This window comes from Daldinia decipiens, assembly GCF_022478715.1.
Source record: "Daldinia decipiens strain CBS 113046 unplaced genomic scaffold F4813scaffold_64, whole genome shotgun sequence".
Classification (NCBI taxonomy): Eukaryota; Fungi; Ascomycota; class Sordariomycetes; order Xylariales; family Hypoxylaceae; genus Daldinia; species Daldinia decipiens.
In genome coordinates, this window is record NW_026054607.1 from 47,864 (window position 1) to 61,422 (window position 13,559).

The following is a 13,559-nucleotide window of genomic DNA, read 5'->3' on the forward strand; positions in this document are numbered from 1 at the left end:
ACTCGAATATATGCTGAAATATCATGATCGGATCGGATTGGAAGCTTGATAAAGGAATTAATGGAAGCCGTAAAACATGTATAAGCGTACCACATCAAAATGAGACAGCCAACGATGTTATACATAATACTACCCATTTATTCTAATATCTCTTTCTCCCCTTTACACGACCTATCCTACCGAAGATGTTAATAGTTTTATTTGATTTCTATGGCTCGGATACAAACATATACGACCATATACACTCATGCAATGGCTCGTTAGGATCGTGCTTAGTATTAATGTAGACGCAGGTAAACCGATTATACTCGACTGCATATGCGCAAATAATGTTAACAGAACGATTTCCCACGTTAGTGAATTTTATCTTAGCCCGCTTTACCCGCCTAGTCATTCTCTTCAATATCCTAGGTTAGTATATTTCATTGTCAAATGCCCTCCCTGATTCCGGAAAAGGGGCCAACTATGAATTAACACACTAGTTGACCTTACAATATATCTGGTGGTTTTACTAAGCAATACATAATAGTACCTGCTATGGTAACCTCTCGAGACGCGTCAGAGTAGACTAAACTCGATGAGCATCCCTAGGACTTGATGTTAAAAAACAATGTCGAACAGTGCAGACAACTACATTAAACGTCTATTATTATAAAGAACAAATGCCATCTCCCGCCAGCAATCTAAACGCAAAGATCTAGCTTCCGCCTAGACACAAACAAAGCTACTATTGTTAGGGGCAATATATACGTAATCTGAATTATAACCCGAATGCAGCTATAGACAGCTAGGAGAAGAACTATAGTTATTCCGCCTAAGGTTAAAATATATTTGTCATGTATCCTAGAGTACAACTTATCGTACTTGAAATTGCTTCTTCTAAAAGTAAAAACATCAAGCTTCTCAGAGCGTCCCATTTCTAAAGTCGGCGACTAGGCTGGACACATTTAAGCGTCCTGATAGGCTAATAAAAGCATTAGCTTGGTTAACGTCTTTCGACAGCATCAAGCTGCAACAACGTCGACGAAACATCAGGAAGTCGATGCCCTAGATCATAACCCGTCCAAGTCCCCAGTGAGACCTACAATGCGGAAAATGATGTATGCTCCGATTTGACATGCTCGCTTGGTTATGGCAACTATCGGGACGTTCTGATATCCAGCTCTGGTCGTATGGGAATGTAATAGTAAGGCAACCATGCTAATAAAGCTTGCTATAGAAAAGACGCTGATACTGGCAAAAGTCTCCTTCCGTATCTTAATCTTGCGCTGGGTGAAGTGGTAGCAGAGGGTTAAGATGGTGGCTATCCCGATCCAGGCTGGTAGCAGTAGGCCGGGGTCTTGAGAACCACCAGCTAAGTATACGACCCACGAGGTCAGGTAAGCGAAGGCGCAGCTAATAGTGAAGAGGCGCACAACTGTCGCTTGAGGCGTGTAGTTGATGAGCCAGCGTGACATGAGGCAGTCGGTGAAAAAGAAGGCGAGATATGCAGAGGCGTAGCACTGATTAACCGGGTCAGTACGACAAAACCGACGTAACGGGAACATAAGACAAGTCGGTAGCTAACAGAAGCAACATACCCATATGACAGCCAATGCCGTCTCGATCAACCTCAGGGAGGAAAGACTAACATTGTGGTCATGGTCTTGCTCGGACAGGCGTAACAGATCGGCAAGCAGGAAACGCAAGGCGTATCGAAGGCCCCAGAGTATAGGAGGGACGATAGAGAGTAGACGGCAAGCGGAGAGAGTATGATGCCAACGCTTAGGTACGCCGAGAGCGACGGCGACGCGGGGCTGCAGAAGGGAAACAGCTACGACGGGAGCGGAAGGTATATCGGTGGGATCGGTAGCATGTGTGCTGGAGGAGGGGGTCCTGAGCCTTGGGTTGGCCATTCAAGGGGCCTTCCCGCAGACGGCTTAAAGTACCTAAGATGGTCTAAGATACAATATGTATATATATTAACTAACTACCTCTGCCCAACCCCCAATTTGATTGCCTATATATTATCGCGTTGCACGTAGTCGATTCGAGTTGGGCCATAGGAAAGTGGTGATGGTGATGGTGATGGTAATGGCGGCGGTTAAGCACGAGACACGAGACACGGGGGACAAAGGCCGTTTAGAAATATCGAAAGTCGCACAATGAATTTGGTGTTTTTGGTGGGGGATGTGTACCTAATAAATATAGATGTAGTAACGGTAGAAAGGTACCTACCTATAGGTAGAACCTACCTATAGGTAGAAAAGGTAGAAACATTGGGCAATGTGGCCTGTGAGGTCATATTACTACGTAACACGGCCTAAACTCTGAGCAACAGCTGCAGCCCCCTGTCAACTTAAATAAATAGGGAAGTACGGATTACCTAGGTCACCTACGGAACCAAATCTAATAGGGTGTTTTAGCTTTGATAGGAAGGAGATCGTACCGCCCCACGCTCTAAACCTTAGCATACCTTAGGTACCTAGGTACCTAATCCTATTGGTCAGCCTTCTGAGCTTCTCTTCTAGAATTCTGCCCCACCTAAATTTTTCATTGAACAAGATATCACTTCGATATTTCTCATCATTCATCACTCATCACATCACAGCGGCTGCGCAACCGGAAGAGGGCCGACTACTTGGTAATTTCTAACCTCACCGCTCTATAGCATCCAATGTCGTCACGGTAAACTTGACTTGCGAGTCGAGAGCCCATTGAAGGCTCCTCATTAACAACTCAACCCCCCCCCTCTATCCACCTCATCCACCTCCTCAGAACACCCTCGAAATCATGGCCGAACTTCTGCGCCAGTCGCGGCCCTGCCTGCTCTCCTCTATACGCTCGCGAGCGCCACCCCCTATCGTATGCGGTATTTACCGCAGTATAAGCACAACTCCATTGCGTTTATATGCTGCGAGGAGGGGACCTACTACCAGACCAAGATCGATGAAATCGATTAAGAGGAGCGATGTTCAGCAGATGGAGCCCAGTCTGACAATGTTAATACCCCGTTAGTTCTACCAACTATATATGAATTGTATTATACATGTATATAAATATTCACTCTGCGCCTACAGAGACCCTCGTGGCCCCTCCTCTCTGGCGATACCCACGCCAGCCTAAGAAGTTCTTCCACATGCTATGGCTGCACATCAAGGCCCGCTACGGCTCGCTCTGGGCCGTAATATCCATGAAAGTCATGTCGCAGCCGACGATCCTTATCAGCAAGCCGCTGTTCAAATTCCACCGAGCGGCCGCCATCCCCACGGCCAAGGCCCTACACGTTCAGATGTCCGAGGCCATGGCCGTCGGTGACAAGGAGACCTTGCGCAGCATCTGCATGCCCGAGCTGTTCCAGACCCTAGCTGCTACAATCGACGCCCGCCCGCGCGGCATCCGCGCCGAGTGGCAGCTCGTGCGCTACAGCAGCACTTGGCTGTACCCCCGTGTCGCCGACTGGCGCGTCGGATACCAGCCCATCCCGAACGGTGACATGAAAATGCTGAAGCAGATCGTGGTTAGTATTTCCAGCGTCCAGCGCATCGCGCGGTACGACGACACCAAGGGCGGTATTAAAGTCGCTGGCAGCGAGCGCGTGCGCAAGATCACGGAGCACCTTGTCCTGCAAGCCAATCTGGATAAGAATACCTTCGAGGCTGAGCCTTGGAAGATCTGGGGTACATTACCTGAGATGACGTACGAGGAGTATATAGCAGATATAGAGAACATTGATGCTATTATGGCGGATGAGGCTGAGAAGTAGGTAATGACGGGATAGTAAAAAAGAAGAGAAATAATAAAAAGTGTATAGTATGGGCTTGTATGCATAAGACCTGTATAAATCGAACTCCAAAACAGTTAATGTCACTTCAGATTTGCATTATCCGTAAGTCAAAGTATATGATGGTATAATTTAGATGTCAATTTTATTCTGACATAAAACAGCCCTTAGGGGAAAAAATAAAATAAAGGTTGGCCTCAACCGCCAAAACGACAATCTACCTATTATATGCTCTTGATTCTGAATCTCCGTCTTATATCGAACACCGCACAAAAGTGGTACTTCGTTCTATCTCACATTACAGTAGAACCCAGCCTAGAAAAACTTGCCAGTGATCTTGGTAGTCGTAGTATCTTCACTCGACCCGGCCAAGGCATCGGAATCCTCCTGCGGCACTATAGTAGGGTAGTCAAGCGCATCGAATCGGGTACCTCGTACCCTGGATAGCACGTACTGGACACCCAGTCTTACTCCCAGCGCGCCGAATCCCCAGAGCAAACCACCGACCGGCGCAGCAACGAAGGCTCCAAACGCACCCCAGTCCCCGGTGTACAATCCTTGCTCTAGAAGAATGAGCTCGCCGCCCAACTTGGCGTCGCCGTAGTAGATAGTGCCGAAGATAAAGACTGTTAGTATCCCCCCAAGACCGCCGATTAATACCTCAAAACCCCGCCACCAGTAGAAGCGCTCCGATAGTCCGAGTATGAGGACAGGAATGGTAGCGGCGGATAGGAGGTCAGAGATTAAGTAGATCTGCAGAATGCTTGGCGCCTTCAATGCAAGGACTACTACCGGGAAAATAACCAGAACCACCGCGCCTCGGATCCACCAAATATTCAGACGGTTGCGGAAGATATCGTTGGAAGCGGAGGATACCATGGCAGACTGTAAGCTATCGAATGCTGCAGTACTCAGGCACACCGACATGACGATGACGATACCCACGACCCAGTTGGGTAGTTGCTCCAGCAGCAGGAAGAAAGCCACGGATCCATCGCCGTCGGGCTCAAATGCGCCTGACCACACGGCAATTAAACCAGTACACCCGACTAGCGTCAAGACGATCAGAATAACGACCATGGCCACCGATACACCTATCCAGAGGTCCTTGTCGGTCTTGGAGGCGAAGGCGCGTAGCCAGTAGTTCGCCAAGAAGAAGTCGTTAGTCAAGATGGCGACGGGTAGGATGTAAATCAACTGCCAGCCTACGAGACTCGCGTTAAGCAGTCCAGAATCGGCTATTAGCTCCGGCTTGATATCTATTTTGACGCCGATGGTGATCGTGGCTATGATGATCAGGGCGCAGATCATGGCGCCCTGGACGTTGTCCGTGACGAAAGAGATCTTGAAGCCTCCGAGGGCTAGCGTACAGATATCAGTATATCAACCAAAAGAACCCCAAATTGCATAGAAAACGGATAAGTAGGTAACTTACAAGTATAGATAGTAGTAACGACACATTCAACAATAACAACCGGGAGGCCATTCAGCCCAGTCAAAGCCTCGATGACCTGGCCGATAGCAGACAGCTCCGCAACCATATACAGAAACAGTGTAAGTAGCGTCAGAGCGCCCAAGTAGAGCGCCGTCACAACGCCATACCGCTGCCTCGTCCACTCCGTCAGGACAAATCCTTCCGGACACTTCCTGCGGATAATTGGCGCGAGCGCCGCGAAAATCAGCAGCGGGACAGCCGACGAAATGGCATACACCAGAACGCCCTGCAGACCTGCCAGAGTAGCGAGCTGTGGGTACGAGAATAGGATTCCCGAGCCCATGGCTAACAAAATGGTAAAGGAGGGTTAGTATATTTAGCATATTTAAAGGGGGGTAGGGGGACCGGAGCGGCAGCACATTTCCCACGCAAGCATTAACTTGATCGAGTATTACGGTACAATCTCAGCTTCATATCCGCACACTCCCGGGGATCTCCCCGCAAACTCCTGGTCATGGACAGAAACAGGAATTGCAGGGTTAGATCCTATCCGAGGATGACTGCTTCAATTCAGCGCCCGTAGTGAGCCGCAATATATCTACCTTCTAACACAGATCCCGGGAGATGGGGTCGTGGAAGAGGGAGGATAATTGGTAGATGTGGCATAAACCTACTTGTCTGTTACACAAGCGTTACCCTATATCTCGTAGTAGTACATCAGAACACCAAGATAATCAGGCGTCGTCTTTGTATGCTGCTCCGGTTGATCGTTGCACAGGTGCTACCGCTCGTGATCCTCGTGATCCCTGGACGGGGAGGGGGCGATTCGCCTTAGCGCCATGACAATTCCTTACTTACCAGCAGCAATGAAATTGAGCGCCAAAGGAAAGGCTATGAGGAGTGTCAGTACGAATCTTACAAGGAAGAGACAAAGGGGACATGAGAGCAGTAAGATAGGACAGAATGTCGGCTTATCCAGCTCCCATTTGGATTCTGACCAGTTTGAGACCTATTTCCAGAGAGGAACTCAGCCTTGGACTGGTTTCTCATTTTCCAGGCCAGGCCTGTTCCCAATAGCCTATGATTTCATGATTAGTTTAGCCAGTTGCAGGTAGTTATCTTTAACTAGTCTATAAGTAATAAGTATAAACATACAGAAACGCGCCATAAGTAACGTATATAACGGCATTAGAGGCCTCGAACGACGGTTGACCCATCTTCGGGGGGATATAAGCGACGCGCAATGGAGAGGTCAAATCTAAACAACCAGTATATCTAAAAGAAAGCAGTTGACCAAATATAAACCTATGGTTCTAACATCGGCATAAAGAATGAGCAACGAACCAATAGGTGAAAACCTATGATTTAATAGAGACAGACAGGATGCAACAAAACAAACTCGGCAAAAGAGATTGATTATAAAATTTATTCATCAGACCATCAGCTAATCGTGTTAGTATAAGTCCAACTTCCTGATCAGGTTACGGCTGAGAGTGGGCAGAGTGGCATTGTATCACAGGTATTGGTCATCACGTGATATCAACCTCTCATCAAAACATTTCATGTCTATGAGGAAAGTATAAAGAGAATAGGTATTAAAAGCACCCCTTTGGTTTCTTCCTTTTCTTTTCTTTTCTTTTTTTTTTAAAAAAAAAAATCGTACCTTCAACATGAACATAATACAGCCAAATTTTCTTTCATAACATCATTCGGACAACCCCGTCCCTCCTGTCCCTATCACCCTTTAACCTCGTACATATTAGGTCCTATCTTTTACCGAGACCTTACGAAGGAGCACTTAATAATTTCACATATTTCCCTTAATTCCAACAATCATTGTAGTAGTAGTACAGAAAAGAGCAAGTCGATTGAAGGGGTATTCGTGCTAGAAGACATTACATAAAATATGTGCCCAGTGACAAGCGGTAAGACTACCGGTCACTAGCCAAGTAGAAGGAGACGGATATGCTTGGTTTTTCATTGCGTACTGGCTGTAAGGTTGCGCAGCGCGGTTGGCCCTTGAAAGCCCGCAGAAGGTGGTCGCACAGCTTGCATTTCCATATCTCCGCCTTGGGAAGGATTGCTCCCATGTTGATTCCGGCGCACCCCAAACCGTTGATCTCCTTCCTCGAATCGATGCTTGAAACGGTAGTAGGTTGGTGGTCGTGGGCGACACAACACTACAACCCAGTTCTTCCATATGCTACCTTGAGCGAACGCTCTATACCGCTCTTTCTTCAAGAACTTCTGCGAATTGAGGAACTCTCTGGTTGTTTCTCCTCTAGCCATAAGGAAGAGGTGATAGCCCATCAAAGCCGCGGGGTACAGGAGGCATATGAACCCATAGATAACCATAGCGAATGGAACTCGGAAGTGGCTGACTGCTGCTCCAAAGGACACATTCTCCTCATTCGAAAACACCACTACTTGAGCAAGCGACGCGCCAACCAAGTAAACTGCCAGGAGAGTACCAGAAGCTATAAAGGTAAAGAAATATCTGTAGTTGCGCCTTCCAACACAGTTGTTGATCCACACACAATGATGGTCCTGGGTCTCAACACAGTTATCGCACAAACGACAATGATGAGCTCGAGGAGGACGCCAAATATTGCAAGTTTTGCAGTATTTCGTTGGTACTTCCATTGCTGCAGTGCTCGACTCGGCGGATTTGATCAGAGTCCAGTCGTTAGTCGGGGGTGCCAAACGCAGAGGGTCCTCATGTTCATCCGCCGGGGGAAATTGGTGGATGTTCCGGGGTAGGATCTGGGTTCACTTGTTAGTTATCGTAGAGATAAATTCTTTGCTGTAGGTATCTACTTACTCCTGGATCTGAACCTGATGCGCGAAGGAAAGACGAGATACAGATATAGAACAAGTAGGCAAAAATGATAGGCACAGCAGGCGAAACATGATGCCACAAGTAGGACGCAGAGAATGTGAAAAAGAGAATAGCTGGTAAGACAATAAGGAGGCCAGTCCCAATGTTGATAGGCCGGTGGCGCGTATTTTGCAGACGGCCTCCAATGCAGAATACAGTATTACCCTCAAAATACTCATGATTATAGCCATGGCCCTGTGCCTTCTCCTTGGTTGCCTTAGCTTTTGTGGCCGGCATGTTAACCGTAGCAGGGGTAAACCGAGGAGACGATGCGCCAGAAGACAACTTTTCTGCGCCATGCATATTACGATTCGCAGGGGTGGCCGCAGACTCGCCTTTCGTCGGTTTCGTCGGTAAGAAAAGTCCTGATCTGAAAGATCGTGGTGACCTAACAGGGCTGGGTAGATTTTCGTGATCTCTGTAGGTCTTAGTTTTGCCGAGGTCTAGATTAAGGCCTTTCTCCCCAGCCTTCCTCTGCAATGGGCGCATACTCTCGCTAAGACTGCCTGTAGGGTGGTGGCCACGGGTCGGACTTGTAGTGGCGGTAATACCATCATACGGCTCTGTAATCTCAGTGCCCCTAGAGGGAGGTAGTTGCGCGTCCCCATCATCTGTCATATGACGGACTAGGAGGGGTGCGGGTCTCGAGGTAGTAACGTCCTGAGGTGCGATATGAGACTCATTGTCATCCTGTACATATTCGACGCTTAGCCCGTGCTGTATGCCACTACTACTTCGTTGCGCGCCTCTCTGAGCTTGGAGCTTCTGAGAACTCATGGGATGAAAGAAGGCATGGGAAGCCAAAGGTACGTGGGTTCGACCTGTAGAGCTAATCGGGCGGCCACTTTTGATGCTGCCACTTATACTACTTCCTCTCTGCATACCTTTCCTCAGCGGAGTCGCTTGCGCCCAAGCGCCGCGTGACGAGGACAAGCCAGTCCTCGCAGTACCAGGGCGGGAGTCGGTGGCGCGGAAACTCCTTCTCTGACCAGCAGTCGTCCTTGTTTGCTCTCGAGCAACTCCGTCGCCATCTTCGGACGCAATGTCGGTCATTCGCGACGATATAATACTCGGAGGACCGGCAGGGAACTGGGGGCTGGGGAAGCTGTCCGTGTCGTCCGAGGGCGAAACCGGTTGCGCGGATAGTTGATTTGAGGCCATGTTTAAGGCGATTCGTCTAGCTTGAATAGTATTCCACGGTATTCAGCTTCCACGAGACAAGCCCTCATAACATAACTTCCAAGCAAACGGTCGGAATCGTCCAAGTCTCCTAAGAGGTCCGTGACCTAATCAAGTAGAAACGCTGACTAGGAGTAATTGGAATATGTTCTCAATTACAACCTCATACCCCACGAACAATAATAAATACGTTCAATTCGGTCGGTTCGTCAAAAGAAAGGAATAAAACAAGCTGGGTAATAGCGTTTGAGCGAAGAAAATGATGGTTCGTTTGCCCAAAAGAAGAAAAGATTAAAAGAAAATGAAGAGAGCGTCAAGTTTAATATCCCTTTCTCCGGAGGTCGGCTGTATCTGCACAGCAGGTGTCGCGAAGCTGTCGGATCACTAGAATATGATGATGTAGCGAAGGTAGTCGAAGAAGAAGAAAAAAAGGAAGGACAATCGGGTCGGGTCGAATTGGAGGGGGGCCGCGTAAAGTTCGCAGTCGTCGCGAGATAGATGATGCAGTTACGGACGGGACTGGATTTGGAAGCCGAATTCTAAAGGGGAGCCCAGTCATGCATAAATTTGACAAAGATTGCGCATGTGGGCATATATGTACATAGCATATGCATGTTACCTACCTATAACTATGAATTAGATATAATGCATGGAAGTATGATTGGGGCTAGGTCCTCGCCTAAGATTAAAACCGTATACTGCCAGCCACGGTACTTAAGCCACACCAAGCTATTAAAGCCATACATAAGGTATCTAGGTACATAATTGCTATGACGCAAGATGCTACCGCTTATATGCATAACTGAATAACATGTATTTCCGTACACACAAAAACATATTAGTGCCTCAAAAGTGAGGTATAAAACCAAGACCATCAAAGCCGCTCCTCATTGGTCAATTTTGAAGAACTATTACATCGTACGACCTCGAAGCTTCTCTCTTCCGTAAACCCGTCCTAAACTGTTGACAACGCCCCAACCCCGAAAAACCACCACCGCAATATTGTCGAAAATACCGTTAGCCATGGCCTCTATCATCGCCCGAAGAGCCCTTTCTCAACGGGCATTCTCTACTACCGCGCGCCGCTTCGCTGCCAACCCGGCCCTCAAGGAGGAGACGAAGCGCAACCCCGAACTCATGGTGCGTCATACCCAGATACGACACCGCGGCTTTGTAGTGGATGCATACATATATGAAATTGCATATATCTACTACATTGAAGACGAAGCGACTATATATGCCTATATTTCTCTAGATAGGTGCTGACCTGATTGCTGTTAACAGATTTTGGGAGGTGTGATGGTTCTAGCTCTAGGTGGTGCTGGTCTCTACTTCGGTACGCGCTTCTCTGTCTCTCTCTTCTCTTCGTCTACTACGCATCGAAAATCTAACACGTTACTCTAGGCCGTTCTCCAACCCAATCCACATCCGAGGCGCCCGTCGGCCTAGCCAAGTCGGGGATGCCCTGGGAAACCGGCGCAACGGAGGGCAAGTACCGATACCACCCGGGTGGTGACCCGTCTGCCGCCCCGAAGGACGCCCCCAGCGCTGTCAACGTCGTCGTCATCCCCGATGTTACCCTGCCAAAGGTATGCGCAAATCGACCTATCTACCCTTATACCTCTTTGGGCCATTCGTGCTAACTGAGTGAATATAGCGCCTTCATGACAAGTACAACAAATGGGGTAAGGACGGCTACTAGATATGTTCTTCGGGAAGGTAGTGGATTGCTTCTCCCATTGTTGGAACTATAAGAGGATGCGTTATTTCTATATTGACTGTACATAACCTAGGCCAAGCATTGGGACAGCTATTATTATCTATTACCAAAGTCACTAGTCCGTCTGTTGAGCTGAAGAGCTAACTCCACGATTCCGGTTGTTTACGTATAGTCGAGTTCGATATATCTGTTTCGTTACGCGTAACTACCAGCTCAGTCTAGGTCATTTACATACGGCATTCTCTAGCAACTAGACTTAGGAACCAACGAATGTAATAATAGTAAGACCTACATCACTCCTACAAACGGTAAACTTAGCCCCGTTCAAAAGCCGTCGGATATCCGAACTGATAATTTTCTGGCCATCTCTCTATCGCGATAGAGTCGTTGAAATGGATTGGTCCCCTTAGCCTTGTTTCCGATTTCCCAGGCGTTTTAGGTGGCAACAGACCAGGTCAGGCCAAATCTATGTATGCATACGAAATAGAAGAGTAGTTATATAGCAGACGTACCTATCTTATAAGGTTACGCGGTTAGCAAATCCACCTCTTGGCTCGTGAGTCCAAATATGTATAGCAAATCGACTAAGCTCTCGCTGTTGAGACGAGCATTAGCCTCTAGCTGAACCCTCGGCTTTGCGTTCCATGCCACACCCAGGCCAGCCGTGTCAAGCATCAACAAGTCATTAGCACCATCGCCAACTGCCACTACTTGTTCAAGTGCAACTCCTTCCTTCTTAGCAATCTCGAGTAGGAGTTCCTGTTTCCGTTCTCTACCTACGATGCGTCCCTGGACTTCGCCAGTCAGGCACCCAGAGTCATCGATTACAACCTCGTTCGCATATGCATAGTCAATTCCAAGCTCGCCAGCCAGCCAGCTGGTCAACGGGATGAAGCCGCCAGACAGCACAGCAGTCTTGACGCCTAATCTCTTGAATGCTCTCAGCAATTCGGGGACTCCCTTAGTAACGTTTAGCACTGGACGCAACTGCTCGAATATCGTGGCTGGGAGCCCCTTAAGTAGAGCAACTCGTTCTCGGAACGCGGCGTCAAATTCCAGCTCCCCATGCATAGCCCGACTTGTGATATCAGAAACTTTAGCAGCTAGATCTGGAGGATCTGTAATAGCCGTAGCGAGTAGATCAATGACCTCCTGCGTGATTAAGGTGCTGTCCATGTCGAAAACGACCAGACGTGGATATCGTCGCCAAAGTGTGTCATGTTGCAATACGACATCGACGTTCCATTCCCTCTCGAACCGGTATATAAGCTCATGCCTCCGCAGGTCTGATAAGGAAAGATAGTTGGGGCACGGAGCCGGGGACAAAGTCAACTCGACGACGAGGGGGTGCTCCCGATCGTCGAGACAACGATGAGACGATGTAGCCTCGCTAACCCCTTGAGGTAGGGGGAAGGTGGACATCAAATGGAGAAAAGATGTGATGCATATTGGGGATATGTAGGAGCCATAAAGGTGATCGAGAGGCTCGGGTTCAGCGGCGTCCGGAGGTTCTAGAGGAAATAACTCAATGTTGGTAGTTGGTGCGAGATTTGTGGGAATGTCGGAGCTAGACGAGGCAAGTCTCGGAGAAGGGACCGCGTTACGTGATGACGTTGACTTATATATCAAGGTGGCGACAAGTCGATCTATTTTGGTGCCTCTGGGCGGAGCACAATTTGGATGGGTGAAGTCGTGGCTAGCTCCTTCAACAATACGAGGCGGCTCGTCCTTGGAGGGCACACCATTAAAGGGGCTGAATGATTTGGGAGGAGAAATTCCGTGGCTTTGCAAATCTTCGACGACGGTGTCTATACCGAAATGACTATCCAGATGCTTAGGAGGACGGTACTGCTGATGCTCTTTGAGATATGAACTAGTCCTCATAGAAGATAACTGTGGCCGACCCGAGTTCTGCTTCGTGGGGCTATCGTCGGCGGCCATGATGGATTTATAGAAATGAGAATATAGGATCACTAATAGATGAGGCACTTTATTGCGTAAGGAATGAACTTTGCACTTGAGGGATTGAGTATAAGGTTCTCTATGAGTAATTCTTAGGCAAGCAGGGAAATGATACCCAACGTTTGAGGCTCTATATTTCGCAATGAATGAAGTTCACAAATTGCGCGGGGTATTTTTTTCCTCACCTGGGCTTTAGCTTAGCGTAAGGCGCGGTGTGCTTGACCCTCCGTTCCTAATAGCTGGGTCTACATGAAGTATATGATTGGTCAACTGAGGTGAAGAAAAACCTCGGCGCGCTCCGTAAGGTACAAAGTACACATGGTTTTAACGGTCGGGATTCAACTGCTACTTTGCAAGTGCTGAGTCAGCTAGCCGAAGAATTGCCGTAAAGTTGATTAGGTACCTAGGTAGGTATGATGATGCTATTTTGTGTAAGTATGTACCTGTCTGTGCGCTCATTACCCCAGATTACTTACATATACCCAAGTTGTCTTGAAGTACCTAGTTATGCAGCGCTTCAGGTATGTATTTACATAAGCATTCAATAAATATTTTCCCAGGAGTTGGACAGAAGAACATATAAAAATGGAGAGGGATTGCGTGTATGGGTATATTAATATAC

General features: G+C 48.0%; 6 protein-coding genes across 6 annotated transcripts; 2 read left to right on the forward strand and 4 right to left on the reverse strand.

The window, feature by feature from the left end:
• Positions 1-373: 373 nt before the first annotated feature.
• On the reverse strand, positions 374-2,333 carry F4813DRAFT_377493 (N-glycosylation protein-domain-containing protein). Its single transcript, XM_049245241.1, has 2 exons — positions 1,581-2,333; positions 374-1,502 (listed from the first exon to the last, which is right to left on the reverse strand). The coding sequence occupies exons 1-2, from the start codon at positions 1,893-1,895 to the stop codon at positions 1,053-1,055; spliced, it is 765 nt and encodes a 254-aa protein (XP_049094549.1). The 5' UTR covers positions 1,896-2,333; the 3' UTR covers positions 374-1,052.
• A 439-nt stretch (positions 2,334-2,772) lies between these two features.
• Positions 2,773-3,745, forward strand: F4813DRAFT_383899 (uncharacterized protein; the record flags this gene model as incomplete). Its single annotated transcript, XM_049245996.1, has 2 exons — positions 2,773-2,992; positions 3,060-3,745. 2 exons carry the CDS (start codon positions 2,773-2,775, stop codon positions 3,743-3,745), a joined length of 906 nt encoding a protein of 301 aa, XP_049094550.1.
• A 166-nt stretch (positions 3,746-3,911) lies between these two features.
• Positions 3,912-5,789, reverse strand: F4813DRAFT_305702 (uncharacterized protein). Its single transcript, XM_049240818.1, has 2 exons — positions 5,199-5,789; positions 3,912-5,124 (listed from the first exon to the last, which is right to left on the reverse strand). Exons 1-2 carry the CDS (start codon positions 5,539-5,541, stop codon positions 4,079-4,081), a joined length of 1,389 nt encoding a protein of 462 aa, XP_049094551.1. The 5' UTR covers positions 5,542-5,789; the 3' UTR covers positions 3,912-4,078.
• Positions 5,790-7,175: 1,386 nt separating this feature from the next.
• On the reverse strand, positions 7,176-9,129 carry F4813DRAFT_383901 (zf-DHHC-domain-containing protein; the record flags this gene model as incomplete). Its single annotated transcript, XM_049245997.1, has 2 exons — positions 7,176-7,961; positions 8,020-9,129. The coding sequence occupies 2 exons, from the start codon at positions 9,127-9,129 to the stop codon at positions 7,176-7,178; spliced, it is 1,896 nt and encodes a 631-aa protein (XP_049094552.1).
• A 1,018-nt stretch (positions 9,130-10,147) lies between these two features.
• Positions 10,148-11,229, forward strand: F4813DRAFT_305757 (uncharacterized protein). The gene is made up of 4 exons (XM_049240819.1): positions 10,148-10,395; positions 10,540-10,591; positions 10,660-10,844; positions 10,913-11,229. Exons 1-4 carry the CDS (start codon positions 10,279-10,281, stop codon positions 10,955-10,957), a joined length of 399 nt encoding a protein of 132 aa, XP_049094553.1. The 5' UTR covers positions 10,148-10,278; the 3' UTR covers positions 10,958-11,229.
• Positions 11,124-13,077, reverse strand: F4813DRAFT_305799 (phosphoserine phosphatase serb). Its single transcript, XM_049240820.1, has 3 exons — positions 11,488-13,077; positions 11,268-11,419; positions 11,124-11,193 (listed from the first exon to the last, which is right to left on the reverse strand). The coding sequence occupies exon 1, from the start codon at positions 12,914-12,916 to the stop codon at positions 11,501-11,503; it is 1,416 nt and encodes a 471-aa protein (XP_049094554.1). The 5' UTR covers positions 12,917-13,077; the 3' UTR covers positions 11,124-11,193; positions 11,268-11,419; positions 11,488-11,500.
• Between the last annotated feature and the right edge of the window lie 482 nt (positions 13,078-13,559).